General features: G+C 38.8%; 1 protein-coding gene across 11 annotated transcripts in view; it reads left to right on the forward strand.

Annotated features, from left to right (window-relative positions):
* Positions 1 to 26,065, forward strand: part of TMEM131 (transmembrane protein 131) — a 221,942-nt gene that overhangs the window by 96,575 nt on the left and 99,302 nt on the right. For 10 of the 11 annotated variants that reach the window (XM_089922708.1, XM_089922712.1, XM_089922710.1 and 7 more), the window contains 2 exons: positions 6,273 to 6,341; positions 25,784 to 25,907. In XM_089922708.1, coding sequence (XP_089778834.1) covers positions 6,273 to 6,341; positions 25,784 to 25,907 — 193 coding nt within the window. Of the gene's footprint in view, positions 1 to 6,272; positions 6,342 to 25,783; positions 25,908 to 26,065 lie in introns of those variants that run through there. The other variant, XM_089922711.1, reaches the window with a different exon arrangement.

The raw sequence follows: 26,065 nt of genomic DNA on the forward strand, positions 1-26,065 counted from the left end.
TTTAGCCACACATGAAGTGACATATATGCAAAAAACAGTACTACTTTGCATAGATCTTGAAGACTGTAGTAATTTTGATGGTAGACTTAAACCCAACCATATCAAATATTATAATAACTGTGAATGGTTTCAATACCAGTTGTCAGACTATATTAAGGAAAGATCTAAGCATATATTGTCTACAAGAAATGTACTATATATTTCAATTTATATTTAATTTTTTTTATCATTTGTTTTGAAATAACTTTAGAGGATAGATGCAAAAAGAGTACAAAGAATTCCCATATATATCCCGTGTATATCTTGACCTAGATTGATTCCCCATTTAACACTTTACCACATCTGCTTGATCGTTCATAATCTCCCTCTCCACCTCTCCTTTCCTTCTTCTCTCTCTCTTCCCTATCTTTCTATATATAGGTATATATGTATATGTAATTATTTTTCTGAATTTTTTGAGAATCAGTTGTAGACATGATGGTCTTTTATTTTACCCCTAAAAACTTCAGTGTATAATTCTTATAAATATAGACATTATTTTACAAGCCACAGTAAAATCAGGAAATTAATATCTACATATACTACTTAAGCTACAGACCTTATTTTAATTTTGTCAGTTGATCCATTAATGACTTTCACTTTAACAAGTAAAGAAATTCTTGGTCCAAGCTTCTACTTCTCACCCTCACATTTTATTTATTTATTTATTTTTACATTTTATTTTATTTTATAGCTGCGCCGTGGAGCATGTGGGACCTTAGTTCCCCAACCAGGGATCAAACCCATGCTTCCTGCATTGGGAGCACAGAGTCTTAACCACTGAACACGAGGGAAGTCCTTCCCCTCACATTTTAATTCATTGTGTTAAAATTTACACATTTTTTTAATCGTCCATTCAATAGCAAATTATTGTAATTTATTTTTAATATGTTTGTTTTTTAACTTTTAAACTAGAGTGGTAAGTGAATTATGTACCATCATCACAATATTAGAGAATCTGAGCGTGACTGTATATTTACCATTACCAGTGAGTTTTACACATACATTCATGTGTTTTTTTGATGTCAATTAGCATCCTTTTATTTCTGCTTGAAGAACACCCTTTAGTATTTCTTGTAAGTCAGAAGTGGCTATGATGAACCCCCTCAACTTTTGTTTGTTCAGTGAAGTCTTTCTCTCTCCTTGATTTCTGAATGACAGCTTTGCTGGGTATAGTATTGTTGTTTGACAGTTATTTTCTTTCAGTAGTTTGAATGTCATCCCACTCTCTCTTTGCCTACAGAATTTCTGTTGAGCAATCCACCTGTACGGTACCTCCTTCTTATCTGCGGGGCATACATTCCAAACACTATACTGTTACTGATAGTACCAAACACTAGATATACTCTGTTTTTTTCCTATACTGACAGTGGGTCACATATACAGCAGGGGTACAGTAGACAAAGGGATGATTCATGTCTCGGGCAGGGCAGAGCAGGGCAGCATGAAGTTTCATCATGCTACTCAGAAGGGTGTGCAGTTTAAAACATGTATTTTTTATTTCAGGAATTTTTCATTTAATATTTTCAGACCATGGTTGACCGCATGTAACTGAAGCTACAGAAAGTGAAACCACAGATGAGGGGGGGCTAATGTAGTCTTATGGGGTGGGGAGTGGGGTGTTCCTTGTATGTGATGTGTCACTTTTGCTACTTTCAGAATTCTCTCTTTGCCTTTGACTTTTGACAGTTTAATCATAATGTGTCTCATTGTAGGCCTTTTCAAGTTCAACCTGTGTGGGGTTCTTTGGGCCTCATAACTCTAGATGTCCACTTATCTCCCCACAACACTGGGGGAGCTAGATGTCCACCGTGGGCTCTCTCTTTCCCATCTGAGAAACTGTAGGCGCTAGGGGGCCCTCTCAGTGCAGCGCTGTACCAGCCTGGTAGAGAGGTGATATGACCAGAGTATAGCCATTTCTCTTACCTTTCTAATACAGTTTTTTTCTTCTTCTTCTTCTTTTTTCCTGCTCTCTGTGGTCCAGGGATGTTCTTGAGCCTCACCCCTGTGTTTTGGGATTTTCACAATGGTATCTCATCTATGGGTAGTTGTTGGGTGGTCTTCTTGTGAGGGGGACTGAAGTCAAGAATGACCTACGTCACCATGTTGATGATGTCACTCCCCAAAAGACATCATTGATAATAGGAAAAGGAGGGACAGGGAGAAAATACAGTACATACATTTGACAAAGGACATGTATCTAGAATATATAAAGAACTCTTAAAATTAAGACAGACATCCCAGTTAAAATACTTTGAACAGACACTTTGCAAAAGAAGATATCTGATTGGGCAGTAAACAAATGAAAAGATGTTCAACATCATTAGTCCTTAGGGAAATGAAAATTTAAGCTAAAATGTATTTATTGGAAAATATTGATATAGGAGTAATCTGTATCTTTTCTCTTAAGTCACTATATAGCTGTCTCTAATAAAAGTCATACTGGGGACCATTTTAAACTGTTGGTGACTTTTAAAAAAGTTTTGCTTGTTAAAGTGCTTTTATTCCCCTCTTACTTCTGCTTGCAACGCTTACTGTGGATCAAGCTACAAAAGAGTAGTTCCCAAACGTGAGAGTGGACATAAAAGTGCCAGTTTCTGGGCTCCATACTAGATGTAAGGAATCAGAATCGAGAGGCGCGGGGCCCTGGAATCTGCATTTCTACAAGCATCCTAGATGATTAAGGTGTAGGTAGACCACAAATCATTCGTTATGAAATACTGGGCCGAAGAGAACCTCTTGTTTAGGTAGTAATTGCCCCTAGGAAAATATTTTAAATTTCACAGTTTAAACAAATTCCCAAAGCTCCAAGAATGTCTTGTATGCTTCATTTGGGAAGGTCTTGTGTGCTTAATTTCGACCTAACAGTTCACCAAGCAACACAGATTTCATGTATCTCTCCAGCTGTTCCCTCGCTTGAAGTCAGAATAGCCCTTATTCATCTCCTTCTCCCCAAATAAACAGTTAATGCTTTAGTGAAAATAAAATATTGTATTGAAAGTTTCAGAAAAAATACAATCACTGCCGAAAGCATAAAATCATGTTATTACTTTTATAATGTCTAAGAGTCTGTTTCTTTGAAATTGACAAAGGGCACCATTTTTCATATTGCTTCTTCCCCAGTTTATTGTTCAACATTATGGATTTGTAGACATTTGCTTTCTGTTAATAAAGCACTAAAGAGTATCATGGCCATTCTAAATAAACAGCAGCAGCCATTTCAATCAGCTGTAGGTATGTGATCGCTATGTTATTGAATTTTTGGTTTTGTTAAGATTATACCTATGACAATTTGTGTTGTACCCACTCAAATATTAAGTTGGTCCTTCGATATAGATCTGCTGCTGTTTTGAAAATATGCATTGATTTATGAGGGAATTATCTGTTATGTATTGTCCCCTCTATCTTATATTCTGTGAGCATCCTGTAAATGTCACGATAACAATTGCTGGACACCACTTCTTTAGAACATTTTATGGGAGGTCTTAGCCCACATAAGGCATGAAAAAGGAAAACAAGGTCTAAGGATTTAAAAGGAAGAAACAGAATTGTTGTTACTTGCAGGTGATCTGTCTACAGAGACAATTCAAGATAGTGATCATTTTAGCAACACATATAATGGCAGGGGAAAATCTAAGAGAATCTATAGACAGACTGTTAGAATTAATTCACCAAAATGCCTGGGTTTAAGATCAGTACCCCCAAATCAGTAACTTTTTAATATAAAGCAATAACCATGTATATCTATCTGCCTACTTGACATCTCCATCTAGATAAGACATCTCAAGTTTAAATGTCTAAAACAATACTCTTGAATCCCTACCCAACTACCCTTCCCCACTTCTAACCTACTCTCGCATGTCATGACTACGTATCTAGTTTCTCGGGCCAAAATCTTAGAGTTAAGTCATCTTGATGCCTCTCTTCTTTCTCTTACACTCCAAAATCAATCCATCAGCATGATGTCTCTAGCTTCCAAAAATATTCATAAAAGAGCCACTTCTCACCACCCTCCCTTGCAGTCATCCTGGACCACAGTGGCTGTCCCCTCCTCTCTGGACAATTGCAGGGCCTTCATGCTTCCCTCTTGGGCTCGTGCAGTCTCTTCTTCATACAGCAGCCAGATTTGACCTTTTAAATGTGTTAGATCATGTTACTTCCTTGCTCAAAACACTGTAGACGCTTATTGTTACACTGAGGATAAAATCCAGACTCCTGCAAGGAGACCTGGCCTCTGTACCGCTCTGATCTCAGCTCCGGTCTCCTCTCCCTCCTTCCTGTACTCTGGCCACTTCAGCCTCCTGGTTCCTCATCATGCCAAGGACATTCCTGCTTTCTTCCCCCAGATCGCCACCAGTCACGTCTCAGCCCCAGTGTCCCTCCTCAGAGAGACCGTCTATGTTCCTGCTGTGTTTGATTTGTCTTTATATGTTGGACGTCATCACGTGATGTGTTCTACTTTTGTTTTCCCCATTGGCATGTTAGTGCCATGAGAACAGGCTCTTTGTTCTCATGGCCCCAGCCACTAGACAGCCCCTGACATTCAGTATATTTGTGTTGAGTGAATGGGGGTGTGCACTGCACCTTTTTCCCTTGCCTGGCCACTTTAAACATTTCCACTTGAAGTTTGGGGATTAGGCTCTCAGTTCTGTGAGAAAAAACTGTATCTTAATCTCCTTTGTATCTCTAGCATCTAACACAGTCATTGTTTAACACAGTCATTGTTTATATATGTGTGAATTACTGACTTAGACACATTTACTTTATGCATTACAATTTTTTTTTCTTGATTGGATGGAGATTTTATGTAAGTTTGAGTTTCACACTGTTAAAACTGATGAGCTCATCAGTATCTGTTGTTTTAAAGGAGCTGAAGAGTATCCTCGTTATAGTATGTCTAAGAAGGGCAGAAATCAAGAGGGAGAAGATTCTGTACCTCTGGCTACATGTGGCAGCTGCCTTGTGAGGAATTGTGCCTTCATTGTCCCAGTGTCTTTAGTTTTGTGCTTTAGTAAAGTATAGTCTTACATTTGGTCTTTTCCTTCTCGTGTTTGTCATCTTTAATGTTCAACATATGTAGAAGGATTGTCTAGCAGCACAGAGTAATGCTTAATTGGTAAGGCTAAAAACACTTTTAAACCTTATTTCTTTAAGCTCAATTATTCCACTGCTCAGACTATTTAATCTTTATTGAATTGAGTTAAATCTAGATCTTCCACATTTTCTGTATGTCCTTGTCTATTTCTGTTGTATTTCCTGAATGAAATTACTATATCACGTGAAGCTTGTGCTCTTTTGAATTGCAGAGGTGATGGAAATAAAGTAGTCTCACAAAATGGGTTTTGCTCTTACATCATTTCTTAAAATACAGCAGAAAGATAATCTACTGTTTAGAAACTTTAGTGTCTGAATGACTTTCTCCCTCTCTCAGTATGTAAACAGATGACTTTAGGTATGTGGACCTCCTCTCCAAGGTTATTTATACTTTGCATCAATGTTAGGTCGTGGTGATGTCTAGGAGGTTTGCTTATTCAGGAATCTGTTTTAGTGAGAAGTTCTAGTATCAAGGGGAATAGTTAGAAATGATACTCAAATATTTAGGCCAAGACATCATAGATCAGTGTGTTCCAAACTCTCAGATTAGAAAGATATTTCAGTTCTTGGAAATTTCTGTCCCCAAATTGACTCTTGTTTAGTTCTTTGACACTCTAGTTACAATGGGATCATGAGTTTTTATCTCTATAAATTGCCTTCCAAGTACAAGTAATTATTTATTGTTCATTGTACATGTATTAAAAATCCAAATGAGACAGTTCTGTGGCAGTCCAGTGGTTAGGACTTGGTGCTTTCACTGCGGTGCCCCAGGTTAAATCCCTGGTTGAGGAAATGAGATCCCTTAAGCCACGTGGTGTGGCAAAAAAAAAAAAATCCAAATGAACATATTAAGGTATATTGTTATCAATTATGTCAACCAAATAAATTTCAGCAGTCTATTTGAGCAGTTTCTGTTTTTGCATACCTTTGAATAGGAAAAACACTCCTTTTTTTCCGCCATTTTTTAAAACAAATGTTTATTGATTTCCTCTAATAAAAAAGTAACACATATTTCTAATATAAGACTCCACTTTTCTTAAAGAAACTTTATCATGACAAAACTCAAGTGTCTGACTTTGGTTTGGGGAAACACATATGTTGCAGAATTGCTTCTTAGGCTGTTTTCTTTTTACTTACAGTATATCTCTGTACCGGGGTAATTGCAGACCTATAAGATTTGAGCCACCAATGCTGGATTTCCATGAACAGTAAGTTTAAAATTTTCAGGCCATAGCAATATTATATATATTTTACGCATGCATTTGTCTTGCCTTTTGCCTGTGTTATCTTGCATGAGAAAGTTACATGTTTTAGTCATCAGGAAAGTAAATAATGTTGAATACAGTTTGAAAATGGGAGGTAAGTATCTGTTATGAATCTAACGTATAATATTAAATTTTGAAGTTTGAAAAATATCCACATTTTGGAGTCTCTGGTTCAGAGGATCTTATCTTCAGAAGCAGCATTAAACTTGGTTACCTTTCTGATTAGCACTTCATTTCCAGTTTGATTATTTAACATTTTTCCTTGTGGATGTGGAAGAATATATTAATTTGTTTGATGTATATGCTTTTAAAGTACAAACTTTTATACATCATCAAATAAATAATATTATCACCAACCCAGGAGGCCAAACAAAAGCAGATCCTACAGGAAGACAAGGTCCAACCACAGAGTACTTCCTCAAACCATAGTTCTGCTTACCTTCTGCCTCTGGGTCTCAGGTTTTGCACATCTCAGATACACTGAGGGGAAGACAAGTCTTCACCCGTATTTGGTTCCAACCCAATTTAGCACGTAGGTAAAGAGAACATCTTAAATGATATAACTTCTAGAGTAATGCCACTCTGGTAAGTTAGCAGAAGAAGTTTTTTTTAATTTGTTTGTCCTTTTTTTTTAAAATAATTTTTATTGGAGTAAAGTTGATTTACAATGTTGTGTTAGTTTCAGGTATATAGCAAAGTGAATCAGTTATGCATATACATATATCCACTCTTTTTTAGACTCTTTTCCCATATAGGTCTTTACAAAATATTGAGTAGAGTTCCCTGTGCTATACAGTAGGTCCTTATTAGTTATCTATTTTATATATAGTAGTGTATATATGTCAATCCCAATCTTCCAATGTATCCCTCCCACTCCTTTACGCCCCCCCCCCAACCGGTGACCATAAGTTTGTTTTCTACATCTGTGACTCTGTTTCTGTTTTATGAATAAGTTCATTTGTACCATTTTTTTAGATCCCACATATAAGCAATATCATATGATATTTGTCTTTGTCTGACTTCACTCAGTATGACAATCTCTAGATCCATCCATGTTGCTGCAAATGGCATTATTTCATTCTTTTTTATGGCTGAGTAATATTCCATCGTATATATGTACCACATCTTCTTTATCCATACCTCTGTCGATGGATATTTAGGTTGCTTCCATGTCCTGGCTATTGTAAATAGTGCTGCAGTGAACATTGGGGTGCATGTATCTTTTCGAATTATGGTTTTCTCTGGATATACGCCCAGGAGTGGGATTGCTGGATCATATGTTAGCTCTATTTTTAGTTTTCTAAGGAACCTCCATAGTGGCTGTACCAATTTACATTCCCACCAACAGTGTAGGAGGGTTTCCTTTTCTCCACACCCTCTCCAGCATTTATTAGAAGAAAAGAATTTAAAAGGGAAGTTGGTAGGGGGAGCTGTATGCAGGTCTATTCTGATTCAATAAATGAAAACTGTAATTTTTTTAATGTTGTCAAAGTTGTAGTTAACTGTTTTCTACTAGTGAAGACATTAAATTTAAATAATTTCCGTTTAAATATTTCAGGGTATTTTTAAATTTGGAAGTGTATTAATCTTCTGATTTGAAACCAGGTACCTGAAACTGTTCTTCTACACTAAGATGTTAATGTCAAGTTTTCATTTAGTTTTTATGTGTACCACAGTAGGCAGCCTTGCAATTTTTAACATTCTTTAATTAATTCTGTAATAATTTCTTTACAATCTCAAACCTAGAATAATCAAAAATATCAGTTATACTTGTACAAAACCGTGGTAGAGTAGTCAGCATAAGAAGAGCTATCTGATAACAACTCCATCTTTTCAGGTGTTTACAGAGATCATGGATTTTTGGGGTGGGGCTGCAGAGAGAAGTTTGTGTGTTTCCTTTTGTACCTACAGATGGAATCAGTATTTGCAAGTAGTCGTTATATAAATAGTAAAATTGACTTGTGGGTGTTAGGTTTAAAGACCATAGTGTTCAGGTAGGAAATACATCACTATTGTTTCTGTCCTATAAAAAGGTTTAGACACGGTGTTGAGATGGCAAAAGCACAGAGTTCTTAATCCAGTCACAGTAATATATCACCCATAGTCTCCTTCTGTCAAATGCCAAGATATTTAATGAAACATGGCATGCATTTTGATCTTTAGCAAGAAGGTTCGTTATTTTAAAAATAATGATGAGTTCTATCTCTCTGATGAACTCCAATCTAGGACTATGGCATGGGCCATGTTTATGATCACACCATGAGCCTGGGGACAGAGGAGATCAGGGTACAGTAGCAAAACCTTAAGTCTAACATAGTGAGTATTCTTACTTTGAAAAGCTTAGCAGTAACCTTAGAGAGATTGTTTCAAAAGTTATATCCGGGCTTCCCTGGTGGCGCAGTGGTTGAGAGTCTGCCTGCTGATGCAGGAGACAGGGGTTCGTGCCCCGGTCAGGGAAGTTCCCTCATGCCGCGGAGCGGCTGGACCCGTGAGCTGTGGCCGCTGAACCTGCACGTCTGGAGCCTGTGGTCCGCAACGGGAGAGGCCACAACAGTGAGAGGCCTGTGTACCGCCAAAAAAAAAAAAAAAAAGTTATATCCAACGTTTTTCACTTCATTTTTTTTTTAAGGGAGTTTTGAAAATTTCATGCATCCCCTGAGATAAAGAAATTTTCAGGTGTGCAAAATATCTGAATCGAAATTGGTAATTCCTGTTCCAAATTATCTGTCCCTCAACGCTTTACATAATGAATGCCCCACCCCTAAATAGGAGAAATTGAGATAAGGGCAAGCAAAATTCTGGACTGGTAGTTTTAACCTTTTTTGGATCATGGTTTTCTTTAAGAACAGATGAAAGCTATCAGAACCTCTTCCTTCCTTTCCCCAAATGCACACACACACAGTTGCACATACAAATAACATTTTGCACATAGGTTCAAGGGTTTTATAGCCATCCCCATCAAAGTCCATATCTGGATCCTTAAGCGCTCGTAAAGAATTCCTGTTCTAGGCCACAGATTATTAAATCACCACTACAGAATTTACTGGGATTTTGCCCAATATGCTAGCAGTACATGTTCACTGTGGTAAACTTAGAAAATGCTTATCAAGAGAAAGAAGTAAAAATTTACCAGTAATCCAACCACCCAGAAACATAAACATTGAACTTCTATCCTTCAAGTCCTTTTTCTGTGTATTTATTTATTGAGTTACAAAAATATAACAGTATTTTCTGACCATAAACTATTTTATAACCTGCTTTCTTTTTTTAAAAATAAATTTATTTATTTATTTATTATTGGCTGCATTGGGTCTTCATTGCTGCCCACGGGCTTTCTCTAGTTGTGGTGAGCGGGGTCTACTCTTCGTTGTGATGCGTGGGCTTCTCAGTGTGGTGGCCTCTCTTGTTGCGGAGCACAGGCTCTAGGCACGCAGGCTTCAGTTGTGGCATGTGGGCTCAGTAGTTGTGGCTTGCGGGCTCTGGAGCGCAAGCTCAGTAGTTGTGGGTCACGGGCTCTAGAGAACAGGCTAAGTAGTTGTGGCGCATGGGCTTAGTTGCTCCGAGACATGTGGGATCTTCCCGGACCAGGGATGGAACCCATGTCCCCTGCATTGGCAGGTAGATTCTTTTTTTTTTTTTAACATCTTTATTGGAGTATAATTGCTTTACAATGTTGTGTTAGTTTCTGCTGTATAACAAAGTGAATCAGTTATACATGTACCTATGTTCCCATATCTCCTCCCTCTTGCATCTCCCTCCCACCCTCCCCATCCCTTCCCTCTAGGTGGTCACAAAGCATGGAGCTGATCTCCCTGTGCTATGCAGCTGCTTCCCACTAGCTATCTGTTTTACATTTGGCAGTGTATATATGTCCATGCCACTCTCTCACTTCGTCCCAGCTTACCCTTCCCCCTCCCTGTGTCCTCAAGTCCATTCTCTACGTTTGCGTCTTTATTCCTGTCAGGTAGATTCTTAACCACGCACCACCAGGGAAGTCCCTAACCTGCTTTCTAAACATATATACTGTGCATTTTTTTATTCCATAGAATTTTCTGTTACATTATTTTGTGGTATCAAAGAACAGCAAATTGTATGGATATATTTTTAAAATTCATTTATTGTTTTAAACTCTTTGTTCTTATAATCAGTGCTGAAACTAATGCTTTAAGCACAACCATTACTAGTTCCTCAGGAGAGCCCAAAAAAATGGAATTAGGAGGTGAAAGGATATGCAGAGTGTAAAACATTTTTAGTTAATATTTAGGCTAGAGAGTAATTAGGTGTCATGTACAAGGAGCACCGATAGGAATCAATGAATTAATCTACGACTGGAGAGGACGATGTGCTGAAGATGTGCAGACAGACAGATGCACTCCAGTACAGACGAGGGTTGGGTTATACGATGAAGAAAATTGTTTGAAGCAGACTGTGAGCTCTTGGTTACAGGTTAGACTGGACTGTTCCCCAAAGCAGCAAATTTATATGCTGCTGCAAAAGAGCGGAAACAAAAGGAAAAAAAATTTACCCTTAATTTAAACTTTTCTGTGTCCAGCCTGAGAGCACTGAACAGAGTTTGTTTTTATCTCATAAAGGTAGAAGTGGATCTATAGAAGTAGGAGTTGGGAGCAGATGTGAATACATGTATTAGGGTTCAATCAGAGGAACAGATCCAGTCAGATCCAACGTTGTGTGTGTGTGTGTGTCCGTATATGTTTATGTGTGGAGTTTTTATAAGGAATTGGCTTATCTAATTGTGGGAGCTGGTTAAGCATGCCCCAAGTGTACAGGGGCAGGCACTCAGGAAGGGAAAATTGCGAGCAGGCTGGAGCCTCAAGGGCAGGACCTGAATATTGATGTCCACGGGCCGGCACTTGGGGAGGATCCCAAGGAAGCAGGCCAGTCTCACATCCAGCTGTTGTTGGGAGTCTCTTAGCTCAGATGACGGCCAAACTCTCTTTGAAAGCTCCAGGCATGTTATACATACTTTAAGAGGCTCCTCTCCAAAAGGAATTTTTCATAGCAGGTTTCATGCAGTCATACAGAAAAATAGAACAGACAGTGAACATATTCTTAAACTAAATTCAATAATCAAAAATTTTGCCATATTCATATTTTTGTTCACTTTTTTAATCATTTGTAGCAGACATAATGACATTTCATGCCTACATTCTGCATAAGTACAGTACCATTACTGGTATTGTAAGAAAATTAACAGTAATTACAGAGTGCCATAATCCGTCTGTTTTGGTCAGTGCTGTTGTTGTTTGGTTCTAACTGATAGAAATCTAACTGAAAGGAGTTAAGCAAAAATAAGGATATACTAGAAGGAATTCCAAGGACTGTAATATATTTGCAGAAAGTTCAGAGTTGCAGTGGGACCTGGGAACGACAGGATGCACGTTATCCAGCACCACTAGGCCTTTCTTCTGCCCGCCCCCATCTCTTATCTCTGCCCCACTTGCTGTAGGCTTCTTCTCTCCCACTGCCCATATCTTTTCCCTACAATGATGAGAGCAAATCTACTGACTGTTCTCGAGACCCGCATTCTCTAGCCTCCCTCCCTCGGGGAATAATAGCTTCTTTTACTTTAGTTGGAAAAATCTCAGAGTAGTACGGTCATCACCCTGGCTTAGGTGAGGTGGCTACGTCATCACTCAGATAAGGACGGTGTTTGGTAGTGGACGTGTTTTCCAGGGGGCGTCTCTGTAATTATCAGGGCTTCACCCAGAGAAAGAAGAGTGCAGTGGGCAGGAACTCCAGTTGAAGCCCGTTACAACCTCCCTGGCCCATTGAACCTCCAATGACCTTCAGTCCTCTGTAAAACACGCCTTCCCCAGCCTGCCTAGCAGAGGTAGAAACTGTCTTCCCCCTGCTTCCATGGTGTGGCGTTCACTCCACAGAGCTGGGGTGGATCCACACCCAAAATTTGCTGTAGGTGTCAAGACTGATTCACACACCAAGAAGGGCTGAAAAGATGTATTATCCTCACATAATGAAGCTTTCTGGGGAGAGCAGAGAGGGCTCCCAAGGTCTGAAAAATGGCTTGAGAGAGCAGAGGAAGGAAACTGGCTTGGCTCTTGGTTAGGCTTAGGGGGTGAGGCTGGGCAGGCTTGCACGGTCTGAACTTAGTAGATCGGCGAGAGAGTGTGCAGGCTTCCCTGTGGGCTTGCCCAGATGTGGGGCATAAGGTGAAGGGACCTTGTGGGGCTTGAAAACTGTCAGCAATGAGACATCAAAACTGGAATTGGGTTCTTCATCACACCTGACATCCTCTGCTAACTTCTGTCAGTGCTGGTTATTGCTCTAATTGTTTCTTTTGACGTCTGCTTCCCTACTAGACCCGACTATCAAGATAAATACGCGCTATTTATCTTTACGTATCTGGCACGTACTTCACACTTAACACATGCCGTACATTGTCTTTAAGTCCAGCAAGATTACCTGCTGATTTCTTCTGCTACAGTACAATTCGTTTTGCATTTTCAAGTGTTTTTGCAGCACTTCATTAAACGTTTGCTGTACCTTTTCTTCTCGATCCAGCAATGTACTGATTTAATTAATGCCCATGCTGTAAATGTCTCATTAGCTTCATATGTCTAGCAGTAATTTTAGGACTTGAGAAGTAGCCTTAACAGAGCACTTCATAATATTCTCTTCCAGAAATTGTAAGTGATCAGAAATCATGGTTCACTGTACCTTGACTTATGCACTGAAGTTTTGCCTTATGTTTTCCGTGAACTACTTCTACTGCTTGTGGTCATTTTTGCTAAACCAGAAGCCATTCTTAATTTTAAAACACCCTTTGCAGTAACTGGAAGAGCTTTTGAGTCGGATGAAATTTATCACTCCAGGTTGCCTTCAGTTGCCAACCAGGGTCTCCAAGACGGTTTCCTGTCCTTTAGCAAGGATGCAGCTCTAGTTCTGTGGCTGCTTTCTAAACCACCGTGGCCTCACTCCTCTCACTACCCTGGCCGTCCCTACCGCCCTCTAGAATGTCTTTGACGTTTGATCAAATTAACTTTCTTGAAAAATAGGCTTTCTTTGTTTACATCCATTTTGTTTAAATTTATTCTTTGATTCTACTTTTTTGCCCCTTCCCTCTCCCTCCCTCTCCCTCTGCCCTTCTCTTCTTTCCCCCCTTCCCCCCTCTCTCTCCCTAGCAGTCAGCCTGGAGCAATCTTGGGCCTGACCACCACCTTCCCCCCACCGCCTGCTTTACTCACCCCCCGCAGTTATTTATGCCAGTGCTGTTAAATATTTTTCTGTTTCCATAACAACTCCTTTTTTCAAACATTTATTGCAGATTTAAAAGATTCTTTGGGTGGGATCTTGTTTTACTGAGTTCTTTGGTTTATATAATTATTAAGTGAAGAAAATCTTGATTTCAAATCTAAAAGTTTAAAACAGAGACCTAATGGCTTTTAAAAGGGTGGAAATTGAATAAACTTGCTAAAAATGGAGGTGTTTATTGTCAAGTTCAGTTGATGAGAGGCATTTCGGCCTAATCACTTTTTGGTATTCCGAGAAAATCAAGTAGGCCCTCTTTTCTAAAGGGATGTTTGGTGCTTTTTAGCTTTCCAGTTTATAACTGTTCAGCCAACACTCCAGCTCAGCCCTCAGTCTAAAATATGTTTGAGACGATGGTCAGATTTTGTGGTAATCGAGTGGTCAAAGTAGTGCATATTGATTTGGCCCAAATTCCTGCCAAAAGTTGTGTTTAATAGACTGCTGGGTCACTGTCATTCACAAAGTTTGCCTGAGGGCAGCTACTCAGCCATTTCTTCAGCTGTTTCATGGCACTGCATTGTCATCTTTCTGTGGCTAGAAAAATTGCCATGGACCACAAAATTGCAGCTTACTTTCCAAGCTAGTCTCTAATTCATGAGTGCTTCATCCTAATTCTTTTGAGCCTCAGACTCTTGTAAAATATGGACAGTTAGTCAGAAGCTCTGCTCTTGAGAGAACAGCTGTGTATCTCAGCTTGGTTTATCTATAACTAATTCCCACTAACCCCCTTGGCCCTCCTCCTGTCTTGGGAGCAGCTGATAATGGAAACAGACTGGACCAGCACACCAGCAGGCATTTGAAAATCTGTCTTATTTTTAAATCTTACCTGTCTAGCCAAGCAGCCATACATGATGCTTATGACAGTCAGGATTCTAAGATGCCCCCCGATTCCTGGCCCCTAAGGTGCTCATTCACCTTCTCCCAATTGTAATTCAGTCAAACACTCATCTAGATGTTGCTGTAGAATTTTCAAAGAATTTTGAAAATGTAATTAAGGTCCCAAATCAGTTGACCTTTAAGATAGGGAGGTAATCTGGGCACCTGACCTAACCACACATGAGCCCTCTACATCTGGCTGTGGCAGTCAGAGACACAAATGTCTGGAGATTTGAAGCATGAGAGGTATTTGATGCAAGGGAGTTTCTTTGTGTTGGTTTTGGAAAGGGCAGGGGCCATATGGCAAGAGGCTGAGAGCAACCTAAACGTTGCCAGCAACCTGCATGAGCTTAGAAGGGGACTTTGAGCCGTGATGTGTGAGACCCTGAGCAGATACACCAGTCATGCTGTGCCTGGACTCCTACCGTACAGAACTGAGAGATGATAAATGGGCATTGCTTTAACGCTCTCGGTTTGTGGTACTTTGTTAGGCAGCATAGAAAACTGATGCACTGCTTATTTATTCACAAGTAAATTTGTATTAGTACTTGAGCATAGTTTTCCATGGTTCAGTGTGACTTCTCTCCTCAGTCTTGCACTTTGTCAAGGGAACTGAGGAGAGGGAGAGGCAGGGGAAGCTGTTTGTATGAGGTCTGTAAGCTGGTCCATCCAAGGAGACCTCCCTCTGCTTCCATGGTCTGGACCACCTGGAACTGCAGGAAGCCTGCTCTGTGTGTGCATGAGTGGCTGGAATAGCCTGCTGACGCCTTCCCTCAGTTCTTGTTGCTCCAGACTTCTCTCGGCAATGTAAGTAGATGACCCTTCTCCAAGGGTTCATTTCCGGAGGGTGTGGCTTAGGGCCTTTCCTCTTTGATCCCTAGAAGAAAGGGTAAGGCCAGCCTCACCGGCATTGCAAACCAAGCTTTCTGATCCACCCCTGCTTCCAGGCTCCTAGAACCTCCAGGCTTGTTTCCTTACCCCAGAGCCCTCTCCTGTAGCAGGCCATCTTCAGTCCTGTCTTCTTCAAGGATCCCCCAGAGTACTTGTCTGTGTTATACCCTGTCTTCTTTATCTAAACTGAGATTGATTGCACTGAGGTCAATGGAGGAAAAACATTAAGAACAAATTCATAGGGAGGAGAAACACTGGTTGCCAGGTAGCCTATGGGACACTTGAATTGTAAAAGAGCCTGTTTGCTGAAAAAAGCACATAATCGGTGAACTTACAGGGTGGAAGGAGCACATTTTTATTTCTGTGTACTGTTATTCTACTTATATGTGTATAAAGCTTGAGGAAGAAGAGTTTTATCTTCCATGTTGTCTTTGTAAAGCTTCTTCCTGCAGCATCGTGGCCATAGTTTGAAGTCCCAGCTGGATCTGTACCTACTTCCCTAATTATTTTATGGTCCCGTGACCCTACCTGAGATCGCTGAGCCTGTTGGTTAAGAGGTCTAGCTCCTGAGAAAGCCTCTACCTGAGCAAGAGGAAGTCCACGCATTGGGGGCTCCTGAGGGCACTCAGCTTCCTGCCTCCTAACCCTAAATGCGTTGTTGCAGACCTGCCTCTGGATGCCCCTCTGTCCCTTCCTCAGGGCCCAAGCCTTGGTTCACCTTTGGGTTTTTTCCTCATGGCTGAACTGTAAGCCACAGAAAGATTTTGAGCCTCTTGATGGCTGGGCTGTAAACCACGGAGCAGTTTTGGACCAGGTTTTTGCTTCCCTGCAAAGCAGGAAACTCGCCTGTGGGATCCTGCCTCCCAAGGGCAGTCTGTGGGTACAGCCTCTTAGTGACCGCTAATGCCGCAGAATCACCTGCTCTCTGCTGAGAGACTTGAAGGGAGTTCATCTTCTCTACAGCCTTCCCGCTTCTGGCAAGAGCTGGTGGCATCTGCAGTGATAAGCTCTCAGAAGGGGAGTATGTCTTGGTTTAAGCCTTAGAGGCACCAGAAGACATTGAACCTCAGCAACAACAAAACTTCATGTCAGCCTTATAAAGAAATTCTCAGATGGTGTGTAAAATAAAAAGCAGCACAGCCCATTTTCAAAACCTTAAAAATGTGTTAAATGCTTACAAAAGACAGTGAAGAGTTCTTATTTATATAGTTTGTGGACCTTATGCATATGAGCGTGATTTTTTGGGGTAGTATGGAAAGAAGGTATTGTTATCCCATTCTAGAAAAGACAATGTTTAAAACAACTCAAGAGTCAACTGTAGATGAAGCTGCAGAAGAAATGAATAAAGTGGTGCTGAGTTACATTTGATGTTGATTTAGGTGATACAGAATATGAGAATCAAGTGAAATAATGTGACTGTGTTAGAAGTCAGGTTGAGCGCATGTAATTCTGCCCAACTTTAGACTTTGAGGGTTTTACCCCCAAAAGAAGAAGTCCTAATAAGGAAGTTAGACAAACCTCTAAGGAAACAGACTAAAACTCTGCTTGGACGATAAAATGAGCTTTGAGTTTATTTATCATAATGTTTAATTATAACACTTCCACCCTAAGTTCTCTAATATTCTATTTAGATAAAATTTGTTAAAGTACGTTTCAAATTGAATTATTGAGGGATCATATCACAACATATGGGGCCTACTGTCTGACTAAACAGGATTCAGCATTGATGGCTATATAAGAAGCACCTGTAAAGATAAGGTAGCATTGTTAACAGTGGTGGCTCAAATGTAGGTCCTCGGCAAATACCTTTTGATTCATTGACCTCAAGTAAACAACTCACATAGCAAAGCCACCTTGACTGATGTGGTCACTCTAAAGCAAAAGGAAGAATAAAAGACTGAATGCTTTATTTCACTTTTATATGATGATGCTTAACAATTATAGGGCAGTGTTACTTTCCAGAGTATTTTCATTACTTTACCACATTATTTTCACCTTTTTTCTTTTTTATGAAATATAATATACAGACAGAAATGAATAAGACATATGTATAGTTTTGTATCTGCCACCCAGTTAGAAATTATTCTTATGTAATTTTAATGTATGTAATTATATTTTAACATATAAATAATATTGTGATATAGCTCATTCTGGTTTTTTTCCAACTTTGAGATATAACTGATAAATAACGTTGTAAGTTTAAGGTATACAGCACGTTGATTTGACTTACACTGCAGAATGATTACCACCATGGCATTAGCTAACACCTGCATCACATCACATAATTACCATTTCTTTTTTGTGGTGAGAACATTTAAGATCTTAGCAACTTTCAAGCGTATAGTACAGTATTATTAACTATAATCACTATGCTATACATTAGATCACCAGAACTTATTCATCTTCTAACTGGAAATGTGCACTCTTGGACCGACATCTCTCCTTTACCCCCACCCCCTAGTCCCTGGTAAATACCATGCTAGTCTTTGTTTCTGGGAGTTCGGCTTTTTGAGATTCCACATATAAGTGATATCACACAGATTTGTCTTTCTCTGACTTACTTCACTTAGCATAATGCCCTGAAGTCCGTCCGTGTTGTTACAAATGGCAGGGTTTCCTTTTTTCTCATGGCTGAATAATGTTCCATCGTGTATATATACACCACAGCTTCCTTATGCATTCATCCATCGATGGACACTTAAGTTGTTTCCATATCTTGACCATTGTGAACGATGCTGCAGTAACCCCGAGAGTGCCATGTATCTCTTCGATACCCTGTTTTCATTTCCTTCAGATATGGGAAGAAGAGGGGGTTGCTGGATCATAAGGTAGTTCTGTTTTTAATTTTTTGAGGAACTTCCATACTGTTTTCCATAGTGGCTGCATAGCTCATTCTATTTCTTAACCTTTTTAAAGGTCTGTTTTTGTTAGATTATTTCTCTGCTCTCTTATTTCTAACCACTGGAGTGAAATAGTGAGTACTTACTCTGCCGTTAACTCCCCCTTTGATGGCTACACGTATTGCCTCTCCTGCCTTACCACCACAGACAGCCCTGCGGTGAAATCCTTACAGGGTCACTTACGGACCGTCACGAGAATTTCTTTGGAACTGTAAGCGCAGAGTGGAGTGCATAGGTTACAGAGTGTGGGTACACTTGACGCGTCTAGGTGTGGCCTGATTGCTCTTGTGAATGGCTCTCCTCTCTGCTCCTCCGAGCAGTCCACTAGCATTCCTGTATTGCCATGTCCCCTGTATTTGCACTTAACATTAGCCAACTTTCTAATTTTGCTAGTTAAATAGGGATAACATGATGCCTTGTTAATTTTGCATTTCTCTCATCACTAGTAAGTTCGAATATCCATCTCTATATGCTTATTGGCCTTTAGAGTTTCCTCTTCCTATAAATTGCCTGTTCATATCCTTTGACCATTTTTCTTTTGGGGTTCTTAGTAATTAGAAATTCCTCTTATAGTCTGAAAATAATCTTAAAGTCTAAAAAGATATTTAGACATTGCAAATATCTTTTCCCAGCTTGTCATGTGTCTGTTAAATTTTCCCATCTGGTATTTTGTTGAACAGAAAGTCGTAATATTTTCCCCAACTTCTGAAAAATTTAAAAGTACAGAGAAGTTGGAAGAATAATATGGTGAACACCTACATAACCTTTACCCAGATTCACCAAGAGTTAACCTTTTCTTTCTGTCTCTTTTTCTTTCTACACACACACAAACTCCACATTTTTTCCCGAAAGTAAATGTATACATCATATTTCACCCCTGAGTTCTTCAGTGTGTAAATCCTAACGGACTGGTCCTACATAGCCACAATTCCATTATCACACCCAAAGAATCTAATATTGATGCAGTAACATTATCTAATATATAGTTTACATTCAAATTTCCCTAACTGCCAAAAGCAATGTAGTCTTCCATCCTCTAACCAGGTTTAAATTAAGGATGACACATTGCATTTGGCTGGTAGGTGTCTTTAATCTAGAACTGTTTCCTACCTTTTTTCTTTTTTTTTTATTCATAAGATTGAAATTTTTGTAGTCCAGGTCAGTTGACTTATAGAATAGCCTACAAACTGGATTTGCCTGATTATATCCTAATGATTAGATTTCAGGCTAAACATTTTTGTCAAGAACATTACATAGATAATGTTGTATTACGTTATATCAGGGTAATGTAATGTCCATATTGCTAATTATTGTTGATGCTGAGTTTGAGCGCTCATTGGTGTACTACCTGCCAGATCCTGTAAATTGTAAACACGGCTTTTCCTCTTCGTGATTCATAAATAATCTGTACGGTTGGTATCCTGTTCTCCATCAATCTTTCATCTAATAGTTTACCTCATCCGCACCCGTAGACTCTTACCTGAATCAGTCATTACATCGATAGTTGCAAAATGGTGATTCCTTTTCTCCCCTTCAAATTCTATCATTGTTTTTTTTCATTTAGGAATCAAGATTCTTCCCCCTCTTTTCTTTGACCATCACTATAGACCAAGGGTTAGCAAATTATGGCCCTTGACACCTGTTTTTATATATAAAGTTTCACTGGAACATAACCATACCCATTCATTTACGTTTGTCTATGGCTGCTTTTTGCACAACAGTGGCAGACTGGGTAGTTGTGACAGAGATTGCATGGTCTGTAAAGCCTAAAATATTTACCGTCTGGCCCATTACAGAAAAAGGTTGTTGATCTCTGCTATAGACTCATGGGTTTTGTTTTTTAATCAGTGTGTGATAACCCTTTACTTTCACTGTTCTTTTTGCTCCAAATTTTACAGATTTTGCCAGTGGGAGCCTGTTTAAGCTGATTCCTTTTTCTTTTTTTGATACATCCTATTATCTTTGAACAATTCTTTGCTTTCTAATAGAACAAATGTTCTAGACTTCCTTATGTTTGCTTTGTCCAAGACCTGGAATTAGCCAAAACTAAAGAAATCCTGGTCTCTTCAGTGGGAAATGACATTTAGAAACCCAGATCTGGGCACTGAATGTGCTCATTGCCCCAATATGTCATTGCTTCTGTGCTCATGTGGACCAATCTCTGGAGGAATATATACATGTATATACACATATGCATTATGTATGTATATATTGATATGTATACATGCATAAATCACTGCCCATACTGATAAGTCCAATTCATATTTTCCCAATTCAAATCCAGCCTCACAGAGTTCTTTCTCACCTTTCCCCATTTTGTATCAGCATCCCTCTTTTCCCCAAAGTGTTTGGTAGAATAGTCCCTTTAAATATTTGGTAGACTTTGCCAGTCAAGTCCTTATGGACTGGAGTTTTCTTTGTGGGGAAGTTTTAAATTGCAGATTTAATTTCTTCAGTAGTTTTATTTTCTGTAATGCTTACATATTTTTTTCTTAAATTTGTCAGTTTTCGCAAGCTCTGTTTTTCTAGGAGTATGGCAATTTCAGGATTTTCAAATTTACTATCATAAAGTTAATATAATTTTATGATTGTTTTACTGTTTGTAGCATCTGTAGTGATGTCTTCTTCATCACTGCTGGTATTGATATTTTATGCCTCCTCTTTTTTCTTTATTCATCTTGCCAGGTAGTTAACAATTTATTAGTCCCCCCTGCCAAAATGGGAATTTTTGACTTCATAAATCATCTCTATTTTATGTTTTGCTTCATTGATTTCCACTCTTATTTGTATTATTTCTTTCCTTGTACTTTCTTATTTTAATTTGCTGTTCTTCTTCTAATGACATGGATGCTTAGCTCATTAATTTTCAGGCTTTCTTCTTTTCAAATATGTACATTTCGATTTATGAATTTTCGATTAAGCACAACTTGAACTGTATTCCCCAAGTTTTTAATGAGTTACTTTCTTCATTTTGATTCCGTTCCAGATAGTTCTTAATTTTTACTCGTCTTTGATCCATGAGTTGTTTACACATGTTGGTTTATTTACATATTTATAGAGAATCTGTTTATCCGTTTGTTATTGATTTCTAGTTTAATTGGGCCAGGACTAGAAAATTCTGCATATAAAAGGGTTCTGAACAAAGAAGAGATAGAACAACTAGAAAATAGCAAGATGGTAGACTTCAACCATAAAAATAATTACATTTAATATAAATAGTCTAAACACAGCAATTAAGAGACCAAGATTGTCACATTAAAAAAGCAAGACACAACTAACAACAGAAACCCAAAATATAGGAAGCAACACTAACAGAACTAAAGGGAAAAAACCGACAGTTCAGTAGTAATAGTTGGAGATTTAGGTACCCCACTTTTGATAATGGCATTTGGAAAGGAAGAATTAAACATCTCTATTTTCAGATGTTGTACTCTTGTACATAGGACATCCTAAGCAATCCACTTTTTAAAAAAAAATAGAACTAATGAGTTCAGCAAGGTTACAGGATATTAGATCAATATACAAAAATATTTGTTCTATACACTAGCAATGGACAATCAAAATTAAGAAGACAATTCCATTTACAATGGCATCAAAAATAAAATACTTATATACAAATTTTTAAAAAGTAGTGCTGTATACTAAAAATGCCAAACCATTGTCAAAAGAAATTAAAGAACTAAGTAAATAGAAGCCATCCCGTATTCATAAATCAGAAGACACAAATGAGAATGGCAGTACTCCCTAAATTGATCTGTGGATTCAACACGATCCCCGTCAAAACCACAACTGACTTTTTTACAGAAATTGGCAAGCTGATATTAAAATTCACATGTAAGTAAGAAGGATCCGGGATAGCCAAACAATTTTTTAAAAGGAGACCAATGTTGGAAGACTAATAGCTCCCAATGTCAGAAACCTTCTAAAGAGCCTTAGTAGTCAAGACCGTGTAATACTGCCATGTAGATAAATGGGAAAGAATTTAGATTCCAGAAATAGAACTTTATATTTATTGTAAATTGATTTTGACAAGGGTGCCAGGACAATTAAATGAAGAAAGAATAATCTTTGCAACAAATGGTGCTAAGACAACTGGCAAAAGAATTAAGTTGGATCCCCTACCTGACACCATACACAAAAATTAATTCAAAGTGTATCGTAGAGCTAAATGTAAATGTAACAAAGCTAAACTATAAAACCTTAGAGGAAAACATTGTAATGTGTCTCCATTATGCAGTGATTTGTACAATATTTTCTTAGATATGGCTCCAGAAGCACAAGTGACAAAAGATAAAATATACACGTTGGGTTACATAAAAATTAAAAACTTTTGTGCTGCAAATGATACCATCAAGAAGGTGAAAAGATAGCCACAGAATGGGAGAAAATATTTGCAAATATCTCCTAAGAGGCTTATATCCATAATGTATAAAAAACTCTTGCAACTCCTTAAATTTTGCTGTGTGCTTATTAAGTACAGGGTTTCCTTATCTCTCCTTGTTGACATTTCATAAATGCTTTCAATCAAGAATTATTTCATTTTTTTAAAAAATTTTGGGTTTTGCCCATTGTTTTTGTCCATATTCTTCAAGTATTCCTACACTCCATTTTCCAGATATTACCACTTCTAGTTATGTTCTACATATCTGTTTTTCTTTTGATTTTTATAGCTCTATCTTTTAAAATACTCTAAATATATATACTTTCTTACTGAATTTGGAACTAAATTGTCAATCTGATCTTCCAGCTCACGAATAGAGTTTTATCTACCTATATCCCATCCATTGTCTTTGTACGTTATGTTTTCTGCTGATGTTTTCTCCTGTTTTCTATAGGCTTTCTTCATTTTACTAGTATCTTGCCATATCTCCTTAAGCATATTCCATTATGCTTATTTTTAATTCTTGGTTTAACTTTTGCAGCTTCAGGTATGCATTATTCAGCCTTTACTAGGTTATGCTGTGATCACAAACGACCCAGTGGGATTTAGACTAGAAGAGCACTCCTATCTGTGAAATGCCATTTACTTAGCAGAAGAAACAGAGTACAAGAAGACTCTTAAAACTTAATGATATATGTCACTTTTGCTCACATTTCATTGGCCTAATGTTAATGAAGTGGAGAGATATAAGCCCCTCACCAGTTCAGTCAGCAAATCGGGAACAATATTGTGGTCTGTCACAACATTGTATGTGTTTTCAACTTGATTGTACTACTCCTCACAGATCATGTTATTTTGATGTGTGAACTTCTGAGTTGCTGTCTTATAATACATATTGAGGAAGAGCAGAAGACCAAGCCTTTCTCTTTGTCTCTTCTTGTGAATTTAAGAAGGAAGATGATCCCCAAGGTGGAGAGGTCCAGTTACATACACACATTCACATAAAAACTATTGGTTGTCCTATGTTCCCACCACTCTATCTGACAGTGCTTAGGCAAAAGTGTCTGGAAGAGGTATCTTCCTAAATTGTAATCTAACAACTTTAGGGCTTTGGAGGACCAGAGAGAGGAGTGTAGAGGCGGGTGTGCTCAAGTGTAGCTGGTCAGCAGCTTCTTAACCCCAGTGAGCCTTTCTGCCATCTGGGTTGAAGGGGGAGGCTTTGATTGTACCAAGGCAAGCAGGGAAGGGAATGGAGAAGAGGAGAGTTATTCCTGGCTTCTCGCGGCCTGCGCTGCTCTGTGTCCCTCACTTTTCCCCACCTGCCAGTTCAGGCAGCCTTCTGTTCCCCCAAGGGTTTCTTGCTGTTTTTGGTTAATCCTTGGAATCAGGGATTAACTTCTAAAATTTTCCAGCGTTGTTGTTTGTATATGCAGCTGTTAGGGGGTGTCAGGGAGAACCAGTAACATATACTAACCAATTCACCATTTTAAAAGGAACCCAAAGCCCCTGGTTTGTTTTTTTTTTAAACTAGTGAAAGTTGTCAGCTGTTCACTGATCAGTTTTCCAACATCATAAGTTACAAGTGATAAACTGAACTGAGGAAAAGGCAAGGGCAAAAACTCCTGAAGGACAAAAGCATGGTGGACAGTTGAACCACATATAAAACGTAATTCTGGCGCTGCATCTTCAACTACTTAGAATTTGAGGTTTCTACAGATGAAATAAAATTTCAGAAAGCATAGGCCAAAATGATTGTACAAGAAGAGGACCTTGTGACAGAAGCTGTAACTGAATTAGAACATGAGGGTTTGGATTCACATAGAGGACAGGGAAGAAAACACAGAGCAAAGACATTGGTAAAGGCGTGGGGGTCATGCACATGGAACCAGCCTGACTCAGGTGGAAACATAGGGAACCACGTGTGGAGGCTGAGTGATTCCAGATTAGGGGGGCTGATAACCACTTCATAACAGCAGGTGGTATTACAGAGAGAAAGAAAGGGATCTGACTCTTTTGTTCCCTGCCTGCTTCTTCACTAGACTGTAACCACTGAGGTCATGGGCAGGGGCAGGGGCGGGCAAGCTGCCCCATGCACGCTCTCACCAGGTGCCTGGTTCTGTGCTAGACAATACGAGGAATACACAGTGCGCGTACAACGTAAACTTCGTCCTTAAGGTACTGATAATCTTGTTGAGGAAATAAGACAGGTGCCAATTAAATAACTAGAGAGAACTCTGAAAAAACGTAATTTATTTGCAGAATTCTCTTAAGCTGTCAAGCTAGGAAGCCTGTGCAAATATGATTAGCAACGTAAGTACTTAATGGACTACATACTGAGGAGGTTTCACTTTTCAGACAAACTGTAATGTGGATGCCATGGGGAACGTTAAAATGAATCTGTGGACATCAGACCTCGAGTGTGTGCTTTATACTGTTCCTTTGAGAGGGTTAGAGCAGGGACCAGAGCCAGATGGCCTGGATTCAGGGTGATGTTCCAAGTATGACTTTAGGCGAGTTAATTAAGCTTTCTGTGCCTTGGTGTCCTCATCTATAAAATGAGTATAACAACAGCCCCTAACTTATAAGGCAGATCTGCTCACATAACGTTGCCACTAAACTTCTTCTAAATTGAAGAGCATCTATCAGTGGAATTTGGGGAGAGGAGGATAAGATTCAGAATTAGTAGAGAAGCAGGCAGTAGGTGGTATTACAGAAAGTAATAAAGGGATCTGACCGTTTTTTTCCCTGCCTGCTTCCTCACTAGATTGTAAGCTTCATCCGGGTGGAGACTTGCCCCCTTACATCCTAGTACCTGGCTCAGTGTGTGACATGCAGTTGGCACTCAATAATTTTATTTGCTGAATAGCGAATGCATGCATTTTATGTGTAATTTTAGGTATAAACTAACTTAATATATAATTTCATACGTTTGGGTATGTATTTGTCTATAAATAGTTTTGATGTTTAATTTTTTTAACAACTAGAGGTTAACTCTGAAACTAGAAATTGTCTTTGAAGTATTTGTAACAGTTTTCTTTTTGTTTTTGCAGACCAGTTGGAATGCCAAAAATGGAAAAAGTTTACTTACATAACCCTAGTTCTGGAGAAACTATTACTTTAGTGTCAATATCTGCTACAACATCACACTTTCATGCATCATTCTTTCAAAATAGGGTAAGCATCTCTGCTGCGTTTGATCTCCTTTGAGTTAATGGAAATGTCTAGGGTCTTTAGTGTATAATTTTACTTGGCTCTAATCAAAATCTAGTTTGAATGTTTCACATTGATTCTGGACCTGAGTTTGCCCCATTTCCTGAGAACTGTCACTTCTA

This window comes from Delphinapterus leucas, chromosome 13 (genome assembly GCF_059928025.1).
Source record: "Delphinapterus leucas isolate spDelLeu-1000000601 "Yukka" chromosome 13, BTC_Dleu_Yukka2, whole genome shotgun sequence".
Taxonomy (NCBI): Eukaryota; Metazoa; Chordata; class Mammalia; order Artiodactyla; family Monodontidae; genus Delphinapterus; species Delphinapterus leucas.